Here is a 15,859-nt window from a genome sequence, read left to right as displayed (position 1 = left end):
AACACTCCATTACTTCCCAAACATTTCATTAACTAAGGCTATATCATGCTTGCGATAAAGTTGACAACCTATTTGCTTTCAGAGCAACATGTAAGGCGACCGTACACAATAGAGGAATGCTGGCGAGCAAAGTTTCCACTCTCGATGTGGAGGGTAAAGAGCGATAAGGCATGTTGGATTTCCATATGCCCAATTCTTTGTCTCACTGGAGTTGACCTGCTGTGAGAAATGTGGCATCTCTCATCATTAGGCACCCATGCACATTAATGACAAGGCTGGGAAGAAAATCTGTCAGGGTTCAGGAGATTTCACCAGTCTGTAGATACTTTCTGTCACGGTTCCGATGCGCGGAGCGTCTTGTGTGGTTATGTTCTGCCCTGTTCTCCTACAGAGCCGGTACTTATTGATCTATTGCGCAGAGCTTTTTGCAAGTTTGGATGCTCTGCTGTGGTCTTGAACACCTATGGACGCGGTGCCTTTCAGCTTTGCGTTCTTCGCTGGTCCTGAGACATACCTACACAGATGCTCCTAGTTCCTGATGATTGCACTTCATTAAGGAGCATTCTTGCCCGAATCATCACCAGTTGTACTTCCTGGTTACAGTAGTGATCTCGGCTCCCGTAGTGTTTAGTGATCTGATCTTGGCTCTGGACTATTGTTGACTCTTCTCTGCCCGTCTCCCTGTTTTTGTCGTTACCTCCTGGCTTCTGACCTCAGACTTCCTCCTGACCACATCCCCGCCTGCTCCCTGTATTGTGTACATACTCTCCTGGCATCCTGACCCTCGGCTTGTATCCTGACCTCGTCTTGGTCTGCTCCCAGTGTCCTGTCGTTACCTCCTGGCTTCTGACCTCAGACTTCCTCCTGACCACATCCCCGTCTGCTCCCTGTATTGTGTACATACTCTCCTGGAATCCTGACCCTCGGCTTGTATCCTGACCTCGTCTCTATCTGCTCCCAGTGTCCTGTCGTTACCTCCTGGCTTCTGACCTCAGACTTCCTCCTGACCACATCCCCGTCTGCTCCCTGTATTGTGTACATACTCTCCTGGAATCCTGACCCTCGGCTTGTATCCTGACCTCGTCTCTATCTGCTCCCAGTGTCCTGTCGTTACCCACTGGCTTTTGACCTCTGTTCATCTGACTACCTCTCTATTCACTGCATGCAAGTAGTGTCTAACGCTACATAGTGACGGCCAACACACTTTCATGACTATTAATCTTACAAATATGTTGGATAATCCCAGGACCTTCTGCGTGTATATCAGACGTGATGACCCCTATACTGTGAAGCTCACTGGTATCCTAAAATATGGACCAAGCGTTGAAGTATTTCCACCTCTGCGGTGTTGGCGACCCCCAATCTGACTGCCCAAGAATGGAAAACGGTCATTTTTATGTCACTTGTGCCTAAGCTTGGAGAAAGACCATATAGATATTACGGCAGGGAGGCTTACCACACTGCTCATCGCTGTTGTCTCCACAGTCATTGTCCCCATCGCAGTGCCACAGGCTTCGGATACAGTAGCCATTTTGGCAGGAGAATTCATCCTCCTCACATTCTCGGGGAGCTGTAGGGACAGACACCGGGATAAAAAGCTCACATCATGGGTGACATTTGCTATCCAACAAGAATCAAAATATGGAGACATCACGATTCAGGGTTTGTACACGGGACTGAAAGCAAAGATACGTGTGGACTGTATATCCCAAATGTCACTATTGCCATCAGATAGAGAACGGACCCTCCACCAGGAATACTTACGACAGTCCTGCTCGTCAGAGTCGTCCTCGCAGTCGTTGTCCCCATCACACACCCAGGAGCGACGGATACACTTCCCATTATCACAGTGGAAATCCAGGGGAGAGCAGGTGGGAAGCACTGGAAGCACGGAACAAATACAGTAAAGATCCGAGCAAAGAGAAGCTCAATAATGGCCACAAGTCATCCAGGAGAGCGGTGACCCCACCTCGGGACGCCACGGTCGTATTACTTACTGCAGCCATCTTCGTCGCTGTGGTCGCCACAGTCGTTGTCGCCATCACATTGCCATTGTGCGGGGATACACGTGCACTCTCCAAACGCACTCACCGCACACGTGAAGTGGTTTCGTCCACACGCACACTCCGAGCTACTGGAAAACACTGGGGGGGGGAGGAAAGAAAAACACTCATTGATATGTTCAGCTGGTAATACAAGTATCAAATCTTAACCCTTTAGTGACGGAGCTAATTTTCACCTTAATGACCAGACCAAATTTTGCAATTCTGACCAGTGTCACTTCATGAGGTTATAACTCTGGAACGCTTCAACGGATCCCGGTGATTCTGAGATTGTTTTTTCGTCACATATTGGACTTCATGTTAGTACCAAATTTAGGACAATATTTTTTGTGTTTATGAAAAAAATTGAATATTGGCAAAAATTTTGAAAATTTAGCAATTTTCAACTTTTGAATTTTTATACCGTTAAACCAGAGATTTCTGTGACACAAAATAGTTAATAAATAACATTTCCCACTTATCTACTTTACATCAGCACAATTTTGGAAACAAAATTTTTTTTTGTTAGGAAGTTAGAGGGGTTCAAAGTTTATCAGCGATTTCTCATTTTTACATCAAAATTTACAAAACCAGTTTTTTAGGGACCACATCACATTTGAAGTGACTTCAATAGGCCTAGATGACAGAAAATACCCAAAAGTGACACCATTCTAAAAACTGCACCCCCCAAAGTACTCAAAACCACATTCAAGAAGTTTATTAACCCTTCAGGTGCTTCACATGAACAAAAGCAATGTGGAATGAAAAAAAGCAAAAATTAAATTTTACCTAAAAATGTTGCTCTAACCCAAATTTATTCACTTTTAGAAGAAATAACACAACAAAATGGACCTCAAAACTTGTTCCCCACTTTCTTATGAGTGCGCCGATACCCCACATGTGGTCAGAAACCTCTGTTTGGACAAATGGGAGGGCTCGGAACAGAAGGAGCAATATTTGAATTTTGGAAAGCAAATTTGGCTGAAACAGATTGCGGGCACCATGTTGCATTTACAGGTCCGCTAAGGTACCTAAACAGAAGAAATCCCTCACAAGTGACACCATTTTGGAAACTAGACCCCTCAAGGCTTCTATCTAGGGGTATAGTGAGCATTTTGGATCCACAGGTACTTCACAGATTTTGTTAACGTTACGTTGTCATATTGAAAATTTTAATAATTTTCTCAAAAATGTTGCTTTAGCATCAATTTTCTCACTTTTTCAAGAGGTAATTCCAAAAATTTGACCTCAAGGTTTGTTAACCACTTTTTTATGAGCGCGGTGATACCTCACATGTGGTCTGAAACCTTTGTTTGGACAAATGGGAGGGCTTGGAACGAAAGGAGCAATATTTGAATTTTAGAAAGGAAATTTGGCTGAAAAAGATTGCGGGCACCATGTCGCATTTGGAGGTCCCCTAAGGTACCTAAACAGCAGAAACCCCGCACAAGTGGCCCCATTTTGGAAACTAGGCCCCTCAAGGAATTTATCTAGATGTTTGGTGAGTACCCTGAACCCTCAGGTGCTTCACAGAATTTTATAACGTTGAGCCATGAAAAAAAAAAAATAAAATTTTACCACAAAATTGTTATTTCAACCAGGTAGCTTTTTTTTTTTACAAGAGTAAAAGGAAAAAATTCAGCATAACATTTATTGTGCAATTTCTCCTGAGTTTGGCGATACCTTATATGTGGTGGAAATCAACTGTTTGGGCGCATGGCAGGGCTCGGAAGGGAAGGAGTGCCATTTGACTGCAAAATTGGCTGGAATCAATAGCGGACGCCAGGTTGCATTTGGAGAGCCCCTGAGGTGCCTAAACAGTGGCGGTCCCCCAAAAGTGACTCCATTCTGGAAACAAGACACCTCAAGGCTTTTATCTAGGTGTATAGTGAGCAGTTTGAATCCACGAGTACTTCACAGAATTTGATAAGCTTAGGTTGCCATATTGAAAATTTTCATTTTTTTCACAAAACTGTTGCTTTAGCATCAAATTTCTCACTTTTTCAAGAGACAACAACAAACCGTGGACCCCACAGGTTGTTATCCAATGTCTTATGAGCACAGGGATACCCCACATGTGGCCAAAAACCTCTGTTTGGATAAATGGGAGGGCTTGGAATGGAGGGAGCACCATTTGAATTCTGGAAAAGTTGAAATAAATTGCGCGCACCATGTCACATTAGCAGGGCCCCTTGGGTACCTATACATCAGAAAACCCCCACAAGTGACCCCATTTTGGAAGCTGGATTTTATTCAGGAGTATAGTAAGCATTTTGAATCCACAGGTACTTCACAAAAATGTTGCTGTAGCAACAAATGTCTCACTGTTAGGCTCTGTGGCCATGATCCAGCGACACGGCATCTAGTACACAGTGTCAGCCTCCTGCAGAGATGTGAGTGTTGTCCACGGGAGAACGCAGCTGCCCAAGCCCACGATTTGGGTTCAGGCCGCTGTGGAGCTCTATGCTACCTGCAGAGAACACTCATCTCCGCAGCATAAATTGACATGCTGAGGCTCGGGAAGCTGCGCCACAGGTCGGTTTATGCTGCGGAGAAAAGAAGCACATTGGGCATGGGATTTCTAAAAATCCTTCCACTGTGCTTCTACTGCACAACGCAGCGCTATGGACGCAGGGAAAACACTCTGCGCCCAAAACGCTGCAAACCCTGATTGTGGGCACACAGCGTAAAATGCTACAATGGATGAATGGATAGATGTCAAACAAATATAACGTCCCATTCCCCTGCATATTCTAAGCTGGCGCCCTTTAGTGCCTTTCATGTGGCACTAAAGGGTGCCTAGCCTTGTATTTAGCCCCCCAAAAAATTAATAATTAAAATAAACGACGTGGGGTCCCCCCTATTTTTGATAGCCAGCTAGGGTAAAGCAGACAGCTGTAGCCTGCAAACCACAGCTGACAGCTTCACCTTGGCTGGTGATCAATTTGGAGGGCTCCCCAGGCGTTTTTTAAAAAAAAAACAAAAAACGTGGGGTCCCCCCCAAATTAGATCACCAGCCAAGGTGAAGCGGACAGCTGGGGTCTGGTATTCTCAGGGTGGGAAGAGCCATGGTTATTGGACTCTTCCCAGCCTAAAAATAGCAGGCCGCAGCCGCCCCAGAAGTGGCGCATCCATTAGATGCGCCAATCCTGGCGCTTCGCCCCAGCTCATCCCGCGCCCTGGTGCGGTGGCAGACGGGGTAATATATGGGGTTGATACCAGCTGTAATGTCACCTGGCATCAAGCCCTGGGGTTAGTGATGTCACGGCATCTGAACAGATACCCGACATCACTAACCCAGTCAGTAATAGAAAAAAAAAAGACAAAAAAAAATTTATTTGAAAAAACACTCCCCGAAACATTCCTCTTTTACCAATTTATTGAAAATAAAGAAATTCCGGTCGCTGTAATCCATTTTGGAGGTCCCACGCCGACTCTGGATCTTCTAGAATATGGGGGGCACGTTCAGGGAACGTATCCCCCATTTTCTGGAAGAGCAAGCTCTCCATGAGCAGTGTGGGTGCAGTAATCTGAGAATACTGCACTCACACTGCCCCGGTCCAACCTAGGGCAGAGTGACCTGCAGTAACCTCATTCCAGAATATGAGGGGCACGCTCACAGAACGTACCCCCCATTTTCTGGAACAGCAGCCTCTCCATGTGAGGAGTGTGGCTGCAGATCACTGCACTCACCCTCCCCCGGTCCACAGTGGAGCCTGTGCATCAGCGACGTCAGCAGGATCCCTGCTTGCAGGGATCCAGCTGACAGCCGCTGTCTGCGCATGCGCCGCCAGCATTGAAGAAGGAGGCGGCGATCGCGGGCCCGGAGCGGCAGACAGGTAACGTATAACCGGGGGCTTGGGGGGGGGGGGGGGTGACGGGGGGTGACCTAGTGGGACCTGGGGACACCTTTCTGCCGCATGTGACGTGTCACATGCGGCAGAAAGAGCAGAATGAAGGCGGCCGCGCGCTGTGCGCCGCCATCTTCCACGCTCCGGAGGGGGGGAGGGGGGTGGTGGCTCTGGAGAACCGGAGGGGGCTCCGGTGACCAGAGGGCTCCGGTGGACCGGAGGAGGGGTCAGGGGGAGGACATTTCCCTCCGATCTGAAATGTTTGATCATTTCAGATCGGAGGGAAATGACTGCAGAGCCGGCGCCGGCGGCAGTTTTCTGTGCGCTTCGGCGCCATTTTGGATGTCCGGTGGGGGTAGGGGTGGGGGTGGGGGGACTCTCCGGTACCGGGGGCTTTGGGGGCACTAGGGGGTTAGATTTCTTTCTCATCTGACATGTTTGATCATGTCAGATGAAAAAGAAATCAGTTTTACCGGCCATTTCTTTTTTTTTCATGTGTTCGTCGGTATACGGTGTATACCGCCGATCACATGATCGGGGTCCAAAAAAAACACCCCGATTCATAATCTGGGGGGTCTCAGCTACCCCCGGTAGCTGAAACCCCCGAGATTTTCGGTCGCTGGGGGGCGCTACAGGGTTTTTTCGGGCCGCCGCTTTAAAGCGGCGGAACAGAATAAGTACCCTGTTTTGCCGCCGCTTTAAGTCGTACGGCCGTCGTTATGAGGTTAAGTATCCACCAAGCCGTACCCCAATATATTGCCATTAACACAATATAAGTAGTGACAAACACCGGACCCAAACACATGGGGCAGCAAAAAAAACAAACAAAAAACTCTCCATGCCAAAGTATAATATATAATAATAATAATAATAATAATAATAATAATAATATTTATATAGTGCTATTAATTCCACAGCGCTTTACACACATTGGCAACACTGTCCCCATTGGGGCTCACAATCTAGGTTCCCTATCAGTATTTTTTTGAGTGTGGGAGGAAACCCAGGAAAAACACGGGGAGAACATGCAAACTCCTTGCAGATGATGATGTCCTGGGTGGGAATTGAACCTAGGACCCCAGCGTTGCAAGATTGCAGTGCGAACCACTGAGCCACCACAAGACTGCAGTGCGAACCACTGAGCCACCACAAGACTGTAGTGCTAACCACTGAGCCACCACAAGACTGCAGTGCTAACCACTGAGCCACCACAAGACTGCAGTGCTAACCACTGAGCCACCACAAGACTGTAGTGCTAACCACTGAGCCACCACAAGACTGCAGTGCGAACCACTGAGCCACCACAAGACTGTAGTGCTAACCACTGAGCCACCACAAGACTGCAGTGCTAACCACTGAGCCACCACAAGACTGCAGTGCTAACCACTGAGCCACCACAAGACTGCAGTGCTAACCACTGAGCCACAAGACTGCAGTGCTAACCACTGAGCCACCTTGTTGCCCAGTCTTCCGAAAACATGAATACAGGTAGAAAGTAGAAACCAAAAGTGTCCTTCATTTATAACCAGCGCACTCCATCATAATATCAGTGCTGAAACCCACCAAAGTCCGTGGATGCAGGTAAAGGCCATTTGGCACAGAAAATAACTGGAAAAGAACAAGAGTTCATAAAATCACACATTGTAACGATCGCTCAAAAGTTTACATGGGCCAATAAGATGTAGGAGAAAAACTGTGTTGCTTTTTGGTAGCGAGGCTGATCTTTGACATCTAAGATACATTTTGAAGCGCAGATATCGCAATTTGTAAACTGACAGCCCACTTCAGCTGTCATGTATTGTCATATATTGTAAAGCTCAAGGCCAAGGATCTATTGACACAATCTATTTTTAGTGGGAATTCTGGTAAACACAAAGCAAAAACAAACCACAGCAACAATATGTAAACTATGTATATAAATACAAATGAGTATGGTATATATGTGGTGTGATGACTGGGGGGGGCTTTTTTCTGATTTACCATTCAAGTTAATACCAGCCCACTCTAAATGACCAAACAACTGATAGAAATAAAACAGCTGACAGATTCATTCAATGTAATGTATAAGCAGCATGATGTAGGGACTGAGGTCCTGCTTCCAATGATATGTCACTTAGGCCGGTTTCACACATCCGGCTTTTTGCCGTTTTACCGGATCCGGCGCTCTCCCGTACAGATAATACAGTACAATGACAGCGCTGTAACTTCCGGATCACATGCACCGGTCACATGACAGCATGTGACCGGCGCTTGTTGCTCTGTCATTGTACTGTATTAACTGTACGGGAGAGCGCCGCATCCGGCAAAACGTCAAAAAGCCGGATGTGTGAAACCGGCCTTATTGGGGTTTTTTTTGCCATTCATTAAAAAGCAGTGTTTTATCGAGAGATTACAAGGTGTTTCGGGCCTCTTGGTCCAACCACATCCCACCACAGATTAGCAGGTTTCTGTCAATATACAGTATGCACAGAAAGCTGCCAATCTGTGGTGTGGGCGGGATTATAAACAAAACTGCTAATTGGTGTGGGAGGGGTTATACACAGATGCCAATCCGTTATGTGGGCGGGCCATACACAAAAAGCTGCCAATCAGTGGTGTGAACGATGTTATACACAGAAAGCTGCCAGTGGTGTGAGCGTGGCTATACACAGAAAGCTGCCAATCAGTGGTGTGGGCACAGTTATACACAGAAAGCTGCCAATCAGTGGTGTGGGCACAGTTATACACAGAAAGCTGCCAATCAGTGGTTTGAGCAGGGCTATACACAGAAAGCTGCCAATCAGTGGTGTGAGAGGGGTTATACACAGAAAGCTGCCAATCAGTGGTGTGAGAGGGGTTATACACAGAAAGCTGCCAATCAGTGGTGTGAGAGGGGTTATACACAGAAACCTGCCAATCAGTGGTGTGAGAGGGGTTATACACAGAAAGCTGGCAATCAGTGGTTTGAGCAGGGCTATACACAGAAAGCTGCCAATCAGTGGTGTGAGAGGGGTTATATACAGAAAGCTGCCAATCAGTGGTGTGAGAGGGGTTATACACAGAAAGCTGCCAATCAGTGGTGTGAGAGGGGTTATACACAGAAACCTGCCAATCAGTGGTGTGAGAGGGGTTATACACAGAAACCTGCCAATCAGTGGTGTGAGAGGGGTTATACACAGAAAGCTGGCAATCAGTGGTTTGAGCAGGGCTATACACAGAAAGCTGCCAATCAGTGGTGTGAGAGGGGTTATATACAGAAAGCTGCCAATCAGTGGTGTGAGAGGGGTTATATACAGAAAGCTGGCAATCAGTGGTGTGAGAGGGGTTATACACAGAAAGCTGCCAATCAGTGGTGTGAGAGGGGTTATACACAGAAAGCTGCCAATCAGTGGTGTGAGAAGGGTTATACACAGAAAGCTGCCAATCAGTGGTGTGAGAGGGGTTATACACAGAAAGCTGCCAATCAGTGGTTTGAGCAGGGCTATACACAGAAAGCTGCCAATCAGTGGTGTGAGAGGGGTTATACACAGAAAGCTGCCAATCAGTGGTGTGAGCAGAGTTATACACAGAAAACTGCCAGTCACTGGTGTGAGCGGGGTTATACACAGAAAGCTGTCAAGAGTCCTCAATATTTAACCCAAATATTTCCTGCAATACCTGCAGAGTGCGAAAAATTCAGGCAAATATAAAGTATGCAATAACAATGAATTATTTGCCTGTTTTGTCTTTTGTCTGCAAACTTCTACATTTAAATGTTATGTAAAAGGAAAAAAAAAAACAAAAACTAAAAACACATTCCTTTCTTAACCGCAGAGGTGGAATTTCTAGTCCAGCTAGCACGCGACAAAGGCTTAGAAATGGGAATATTTTGTTTTTTTGGAGGAGGGGGCTGCTCTTCTGAGAAGCTTCAGATAGAAGATACAAGATATTCGAAGATGAACCCAAACTGTGTGATCCGGGTACAAACAATCACATCCTACTTTTCCATGACTTAGAAAAATAAAAAGTAATTGGATACCGGAGATATTAACGACCATTCGAGTAACGAGGACCTTCAGGTGTTCTGGAGATAGAAGTTGCTGATGAACAAGCTTTTCCAGAAAAGTATCAAGAAAGCAATGCAGAAGAACAGAAGAGAAATCTTACAAAACAGGCACCGGTGACAAAAAGGACAGCAAACAGGAACAAGCCAAAAAACCCAAAACAGAGCGGCTTTCCTCCATACACAGCGCCATGTCTGCCCATTGCTTGTGTGTGGTCTTCCAGCGGAGCAGAGCTGCAATACCTGACTCCACCTGCGGACAGGAGTGGCGCCATCTCAACAAGAAAAGGCACCCAAGTACGGTAATTCTTATCCCTCAGGCTCGGACTGTCCAATTTTAATTTTAAACCATTCTAGCAAATTCTATAACCTAAACCATTATAAAGAGGAGTACCGAGATTTTATGTTCTGTGACCAGCTCATTATCAATGGAAATGACCCAGATTCCCTCCACCTGTCCAGACCCCAAAACATCCCGTTTATGTCAAACCGTCCACGTCGGAGGGTGACCCACTTCAGTTGTCCATCAGTTCCGTTCTTTCACCCCATATCACGCAGACTCCCCTCCCCCCACACGTTGCACACTCACGTATTGTTCCCCAAAGACAATGACCCGTTTATACTCAACCTCCATCCGGCCCGTTCACAGTGACAGGGAGGGACGGAGAAACAGGCGTTCTGCGTTATACGGGGTTAATTATCTCCGCTGCCAAACAATACAGACACAACAGAGCGCGGTGAATGAAAGCGGAGATAGAAAGGCGACAACGCCGGCGGCGGTTTATGGTTCTAGACTCCAACCTTTACGCCGTAATCTAGATTACAGATCATCCCCATAATAATAATCTAGTACTTTATTATTTCTGCACCTGATGAATGATTCAGAAGTTCAAAGTCCCAGAATTAGAATAAACCCAGGACAAAAAGTTGCTTGTTTTTCTAAATCCGCTTTCTTTTCTCTTTCTTATCCAAGTAAAATATATCTTTGTACCGTGTTAGCCAGTAGAGATAAAAACCATGAAGAGACCTGAGTAGTCTCGAAAGCTTGCAATTATTACCATCTTTTCAGTTAGCCATTAAAAGGTATCAACCACTGAGGACTTCAGTTCTTTTAAACAATTTTTTTATCTCTTTCTTATCTAAATTCATGTCCATTTGCTACGTTTCGCTTTGTCGTAGGGACTCTCACAAGATCAAAATACAAATGGGGACGGCACCACCATTAAATATATAAGGTAATGGGAGTGTGCTCCAACCCATAAATACAACCTAGAACACAACTCATGGGGGAGAGTGGGCACAACTACACCAATCATGTACTCATGGGGGAGAGTGGGCACAACTACACCAATCATGTACTCATGGGGGAGAGTGGGCACAACTACACCAATCATGTACTCATGGGGGAGAGTGGGCACAACTACACCAATCCTGTACTCATGGGGGAGAGTGGGCACAACTACACCAATCATGTACTCATGGGGGAGAGTGGGCACAACTACACCAATCATGTACTCATGGGGGAGAGTGGGCACAACTACACCAATCATGTACTCATGGGGGAGAGTGGGCACAACTACACCAATCATGTACTCATGGGAGAGAGTGGGCACAACTACACCAATCATGTACTCATGGGGGAGAGTGGGCACAACTACACCAATCATGTACTCATGGGGGAGAGTGGGCACAACTACACCAATCCTGTACTCATGGGGGAGAGTGGGCACAACTACACCAATCATGTACTCATGGGGGAGAGTGGGCACAACTACACCAATCATGTACTCATGGGGGAGAGTGGGCACAACTACACCAATCCTGTACTCATGGGGGAGAGTGGGCACAACTACACCAATCATGTACTCATGGGGGAGAGTGGGCACAACTACACCAATCATGTACTCATGGGGGCGAGTGGGCACAACTACACCAATCATGTACTCATGGGGTAGAGTGGGCACAACTACACCAATCATGTACTCATGGGAGAGAGTGGGCACAACTACACCAATCATGTACTCATGGGGTAGAGTGGGCACAACTACACCAATCATGTACTCATGGGGGAGAGTGGGCACAACTACACCAATCATGTACTCATGGGGGAGAGTGGGCACAACTACTCCAATCATGTACTCATGGGGGAGAGTGGGCACAACTACACCAATCATGTACTCATGGGGGAGAGTGGGCACAACTACACCAATCATGTACTCATGGGGGAGAGTGGGCACAACTACACCAATCATGTACTCATGGGGGAGAGTGGGCACAACTACACCAATCATGTACTCATGGGGGAGAGTGGGCACAACTACACCAATCATGTACTCATGGGAGAGAGTGGGCACAACTACACCAATCATGTACTCATGGGGGGAGAGTGGGCACAACTACACCAATCATGTACTCATGGGGGGAGAGTGGGCACAACTACACCAATCATGTACTCATGGGGGAGAGTGGGCACAACTACACCAATCATGTACTCATGGGGGAGAGTGGGCACAACTACACCAATCATGTACTCATGGGGGAGAGTGGGCACAACTACACCAATCATGTACTCATGGGGGAGAGTGGGCACAACTACTCCAATCATGTACTCATGGGGGAGAGTGGGCACAACTACACCAATCATGTACTCATGGGGGAGAGTGGGCACAACTACACCAATCATGTACTGGAAAATCCAGAATAATGGAATGAAGCAAGAGGAGCCCCTTGTTACATGCAAAAAGTGTGAAAAAGTAACAGAGAAATATTATTATGAACACTTAAAAAATGGGGAAGATCAAAGGGGGTGATCCACCCATGAGCAGATTGGCACATCACCACTAAAACCTCATGAAATAATGCAAATGGAACAAAGCATATAGGCTCAAAAAAAAACCAAAACGTACCAAAGGACAGTATACAGCAATACATAGTCACCAAAGTAGGACTAACATTAATATGGCACAGATCAGAGAAAGCCAATACAATACCAGATAAGTAAATAGTGAGGGAGGAAGTGTGGGTGCGCCTGCCCCACGCGTTATGCCACCATGTGTGGCTTCATCAGGGGTATACCTTTCTTTCTGTATAGTGTAGTGTTAATTGTCCATTTTTGCACCAAATTCTCCAAAATAGTTCATGACTTATGTCAGAATCACTCCTTATTTTTTAAAAATTAAAAGCTTTTTTTTGCAACTGTTTAGCTAAAAAAGTCACATGTTCTGCTGAAAAATGTTGCAAAATGTGCGCAACAGTCAGGTGGGGGGAACTCGACATACTGCACATGCTGTAAACTTTTGCAAAATTTAAAAAAAAAAAAAAAAAAACAACAATTGATGAATCAGCCGAAAATATCTGAAAACCAACATCTCTTCCACAAAGAGGAACCTAAAAACAAAAAAAAAAAAAAAAAAAAAAAAAGAAGAGGAAAAAAAACAAAACGACAAACACACAAATGAGATTGCAAAAGCTGCAAATTAAAAAGAATAATAAAAAGGCACAAAAAAAAAAAAAAAAGCTGAAAAGAAAAACCAAGCAATAAAATAAAAATAGATAAGGGCACAAATGCAATAATGAATTGGGCCTTTTTTTATTCTTTAATCATGTGAAAGGCTAAAAATAAAAATTCTCGCTTGTATCTTAGCGCAGTTTTTATTTTTTTTGCATTCTGCTCTTGAAAAAAAAATTAAAAAAATAAAAAAAAAAAAAAAAAGCTTTGATTGGTTGTCATTTTAGTTTTTTTAAATCTGTCCCTAATGTATCACTTTTTTAAATCCAACAGTAAAACTGCCGCTGTTGCCCCTAGCAACCACTCAACTTTCAAATTTTAAACAAGTGGAAGAATGAAAGCCGCCACCATAAAGTTCACCAGAGCAACCAATCACAGTGCGCTCCAATGCGGTTTCCTTTAATAAATCAGGAACATATATTTTTCCTCCGATTTTTATGGGAAAAGAAAAAAAACAAACCTTGTTATGAGCTTTATACATTTTTCACAAGCATGGTATTTTTCTAAAAATTATTAGCCGGAGTGTTTCAATTTTTCGGAAACATTTCTGGCAAATTAGCAGCATCTTGGACTAACATGAGTGGGATTTACACAAGCCCTACTCATAAATTAGGCAGCACTGGGGGGTGGAAGCGGGCACAGGACTCAAAACATCACCAAGTCACCGGCACAAATTTTGCAAGATTTATGCCCTTCAATAATAGAATTTCAATAAACATGAAAAATAGAAAAATAACGACATGCAATCTAAATGTAGAAAAGAAATAAAAACTCAAAATCAGTACAAAATAAGTGGAATGCATACAAACATCTCAACACGGCGAAACACTAATTACATATCAATATGGTTCAATCTTCTGTAGATTGCAAGCTCTTGTGATCAAATTGTTTAATAATAATGTGACCGTTGGTAATCAGGCGAGTAAATAAGATAATTGCTGTAATGTGTGTACAAAGCGGAGCAGGAGGAATCGGATCTGGTAAATTATAGACTCTCATAAATGGTGGGAATATAATACAGAGAGCCACTCTGTTCCTGCGGCTGCTGATCAGAGTAGGAGCTCATCACCGGGACGTTTCGCCCTCCTGCAAACGACCCTATCATATGTTATTGGGGTGTTAGTCTCGTCATTACACTTAACACAAAATATTGAATATGTGAGAGCAAACTTACCAACATTGAAAATGTAATAATGCCCCACCCCAAAAAACGTATGAACACCCAGTTTTTGCAAAATTTGCCCTTTTTGTGGGATTGATAGGGAGGAGAAACAGAAGAAACATGGATGCAAGAGCAGCAGAAAAACAAGAGGGGCCTGGATTGAAGAGGAGCATAAAACTAAGGGATCAAGATGGAAGGTGGCAAGAGAACAGGAGGGCCTGGGTTAGCATACTTCTCTCTCCCCATTGCAAGCAAACAAATGCTCATCATGGGGGATTTGGGAGGAATAGCTGTCGACTGACAAATATCAGAACTCCATGAGGACTCCAAGTTGTCTTCAAAGTTTCATCTTTTGGAAAAAAGAAAAAAAAAAACAACAAAAAAAAAAAAAAACAGCAGTCACAAACTTGGAAAAATGGAAAGAAGAGACGAGGATCAGACTTGTATGTGCCGGTAATACCGACTGGCCGGAGCAGGGGGCGCCTGTGGTTATGGCTGGCTTTAGTATAGCGGGTAACCTTACATCCAGTGACTAACCAGTTCCTACTGGTGTAACATGGGAGGATCTAAGATAAATACTGAACACCAAACACTTCAAACAGATCTAGGACTTTTTCTATGGACACAAAAGGCCTTTTTATCTCAAATATTGTTCACAAATTTATGTAAACCTGTGTTAGTGATGACTTCTCCTGTGCAGAGATAATCTATCCTCCTCACATGTGCGACATGTCAAGAAGCTGATTAGACAGCATGATTATTGCACAGGTGCGCCTTAGGCTGGCTAGCATGATTATTGCACATGTGTGCCTTAGGCTGGCCAGCATGATTATTGCACAGGTGTGCCTTAGGCTGGCAACAATGAATGGCATCTTGATATGCCACACCTGTGCAATAATCATGCTTCACAGCCTAAGGCGCACCTGTGCAATAATCGTGCTAATCAGCATCTTGATATGTCACACCTGTGAGGTGGATGGATTATCTCCGCAGAGGAGAAGCGATCACTAACACAGATTTACACAAATTTGTGAATATTTAAGAGAAAAAGGTCTTTTGTGTAGATAGGAAAAGTCTTACAATTCAGCTCATGAAAATGGGAGAAAAAAAAAGTGTTGTGTTATTTTTGTTCAGTATATTGCGGCTCTCCAGATCACTGCTCAGTCCCAGGTTTCCTCCGCACAAGTTATGGCCGACCGTCAGATGCAATAAATGAGCTTCTGATGAAAGGACCTGAAGGCTGAAGAGCTGCATTGTCTGGAGACTTTTTTTTGT

General features: G+C 44.9%; 1 protein-coding gene across 1 annotated transcript in view; it reads right to left on the bottom strand.

Moving 5' to 3' along the window:
• Positions 1-15,859, bottom strand: part of LRP4 (LDL receptor related protein 4) — an 86,085-nt gene that overhangs the window by 26,513 nt on the left and 43,713 nt on the right. Inside the window, exons 2-4 of the mRNA XM_075325508.1 lie at positions 1,998-2,144; positions 1,765-1,881; positions 1,457-1,570 (exon numbers count right to left, since the gene is read on the bottom strand). Coding sequence (XP_075181623.1) covers positions 1,457-1,570; positions 1,765-1,881; positions 1,998-2,144 — 378 coding nt within the window. The remainder of the gene's footprint in view (positions 1-1,456; positions 1,571-1,764; positions 1,882-1,997; positions 2,145-15,859) is intronic.

This window comes from Anomaloglossus baeobatrachus, chromosome 10, assembly GCF_048569485.1.
Source record: "Anomaloglossus baeobatrachus isolate aAnoBae1 chromosome 10, aAnoBae1.hap1, whole genome shotgun sequence".
In the NCBI taxonomy this organism is placed as follows: Eukaryota; Metazoa; Chordata; class Amphibia; order Anura; family Aromobatidae; genus Anomaloglossus; species Anomaloglossus baeobatrachus.
This window is presented reverse-complemented; position numbering and strand designations above follow the sequence as displayed.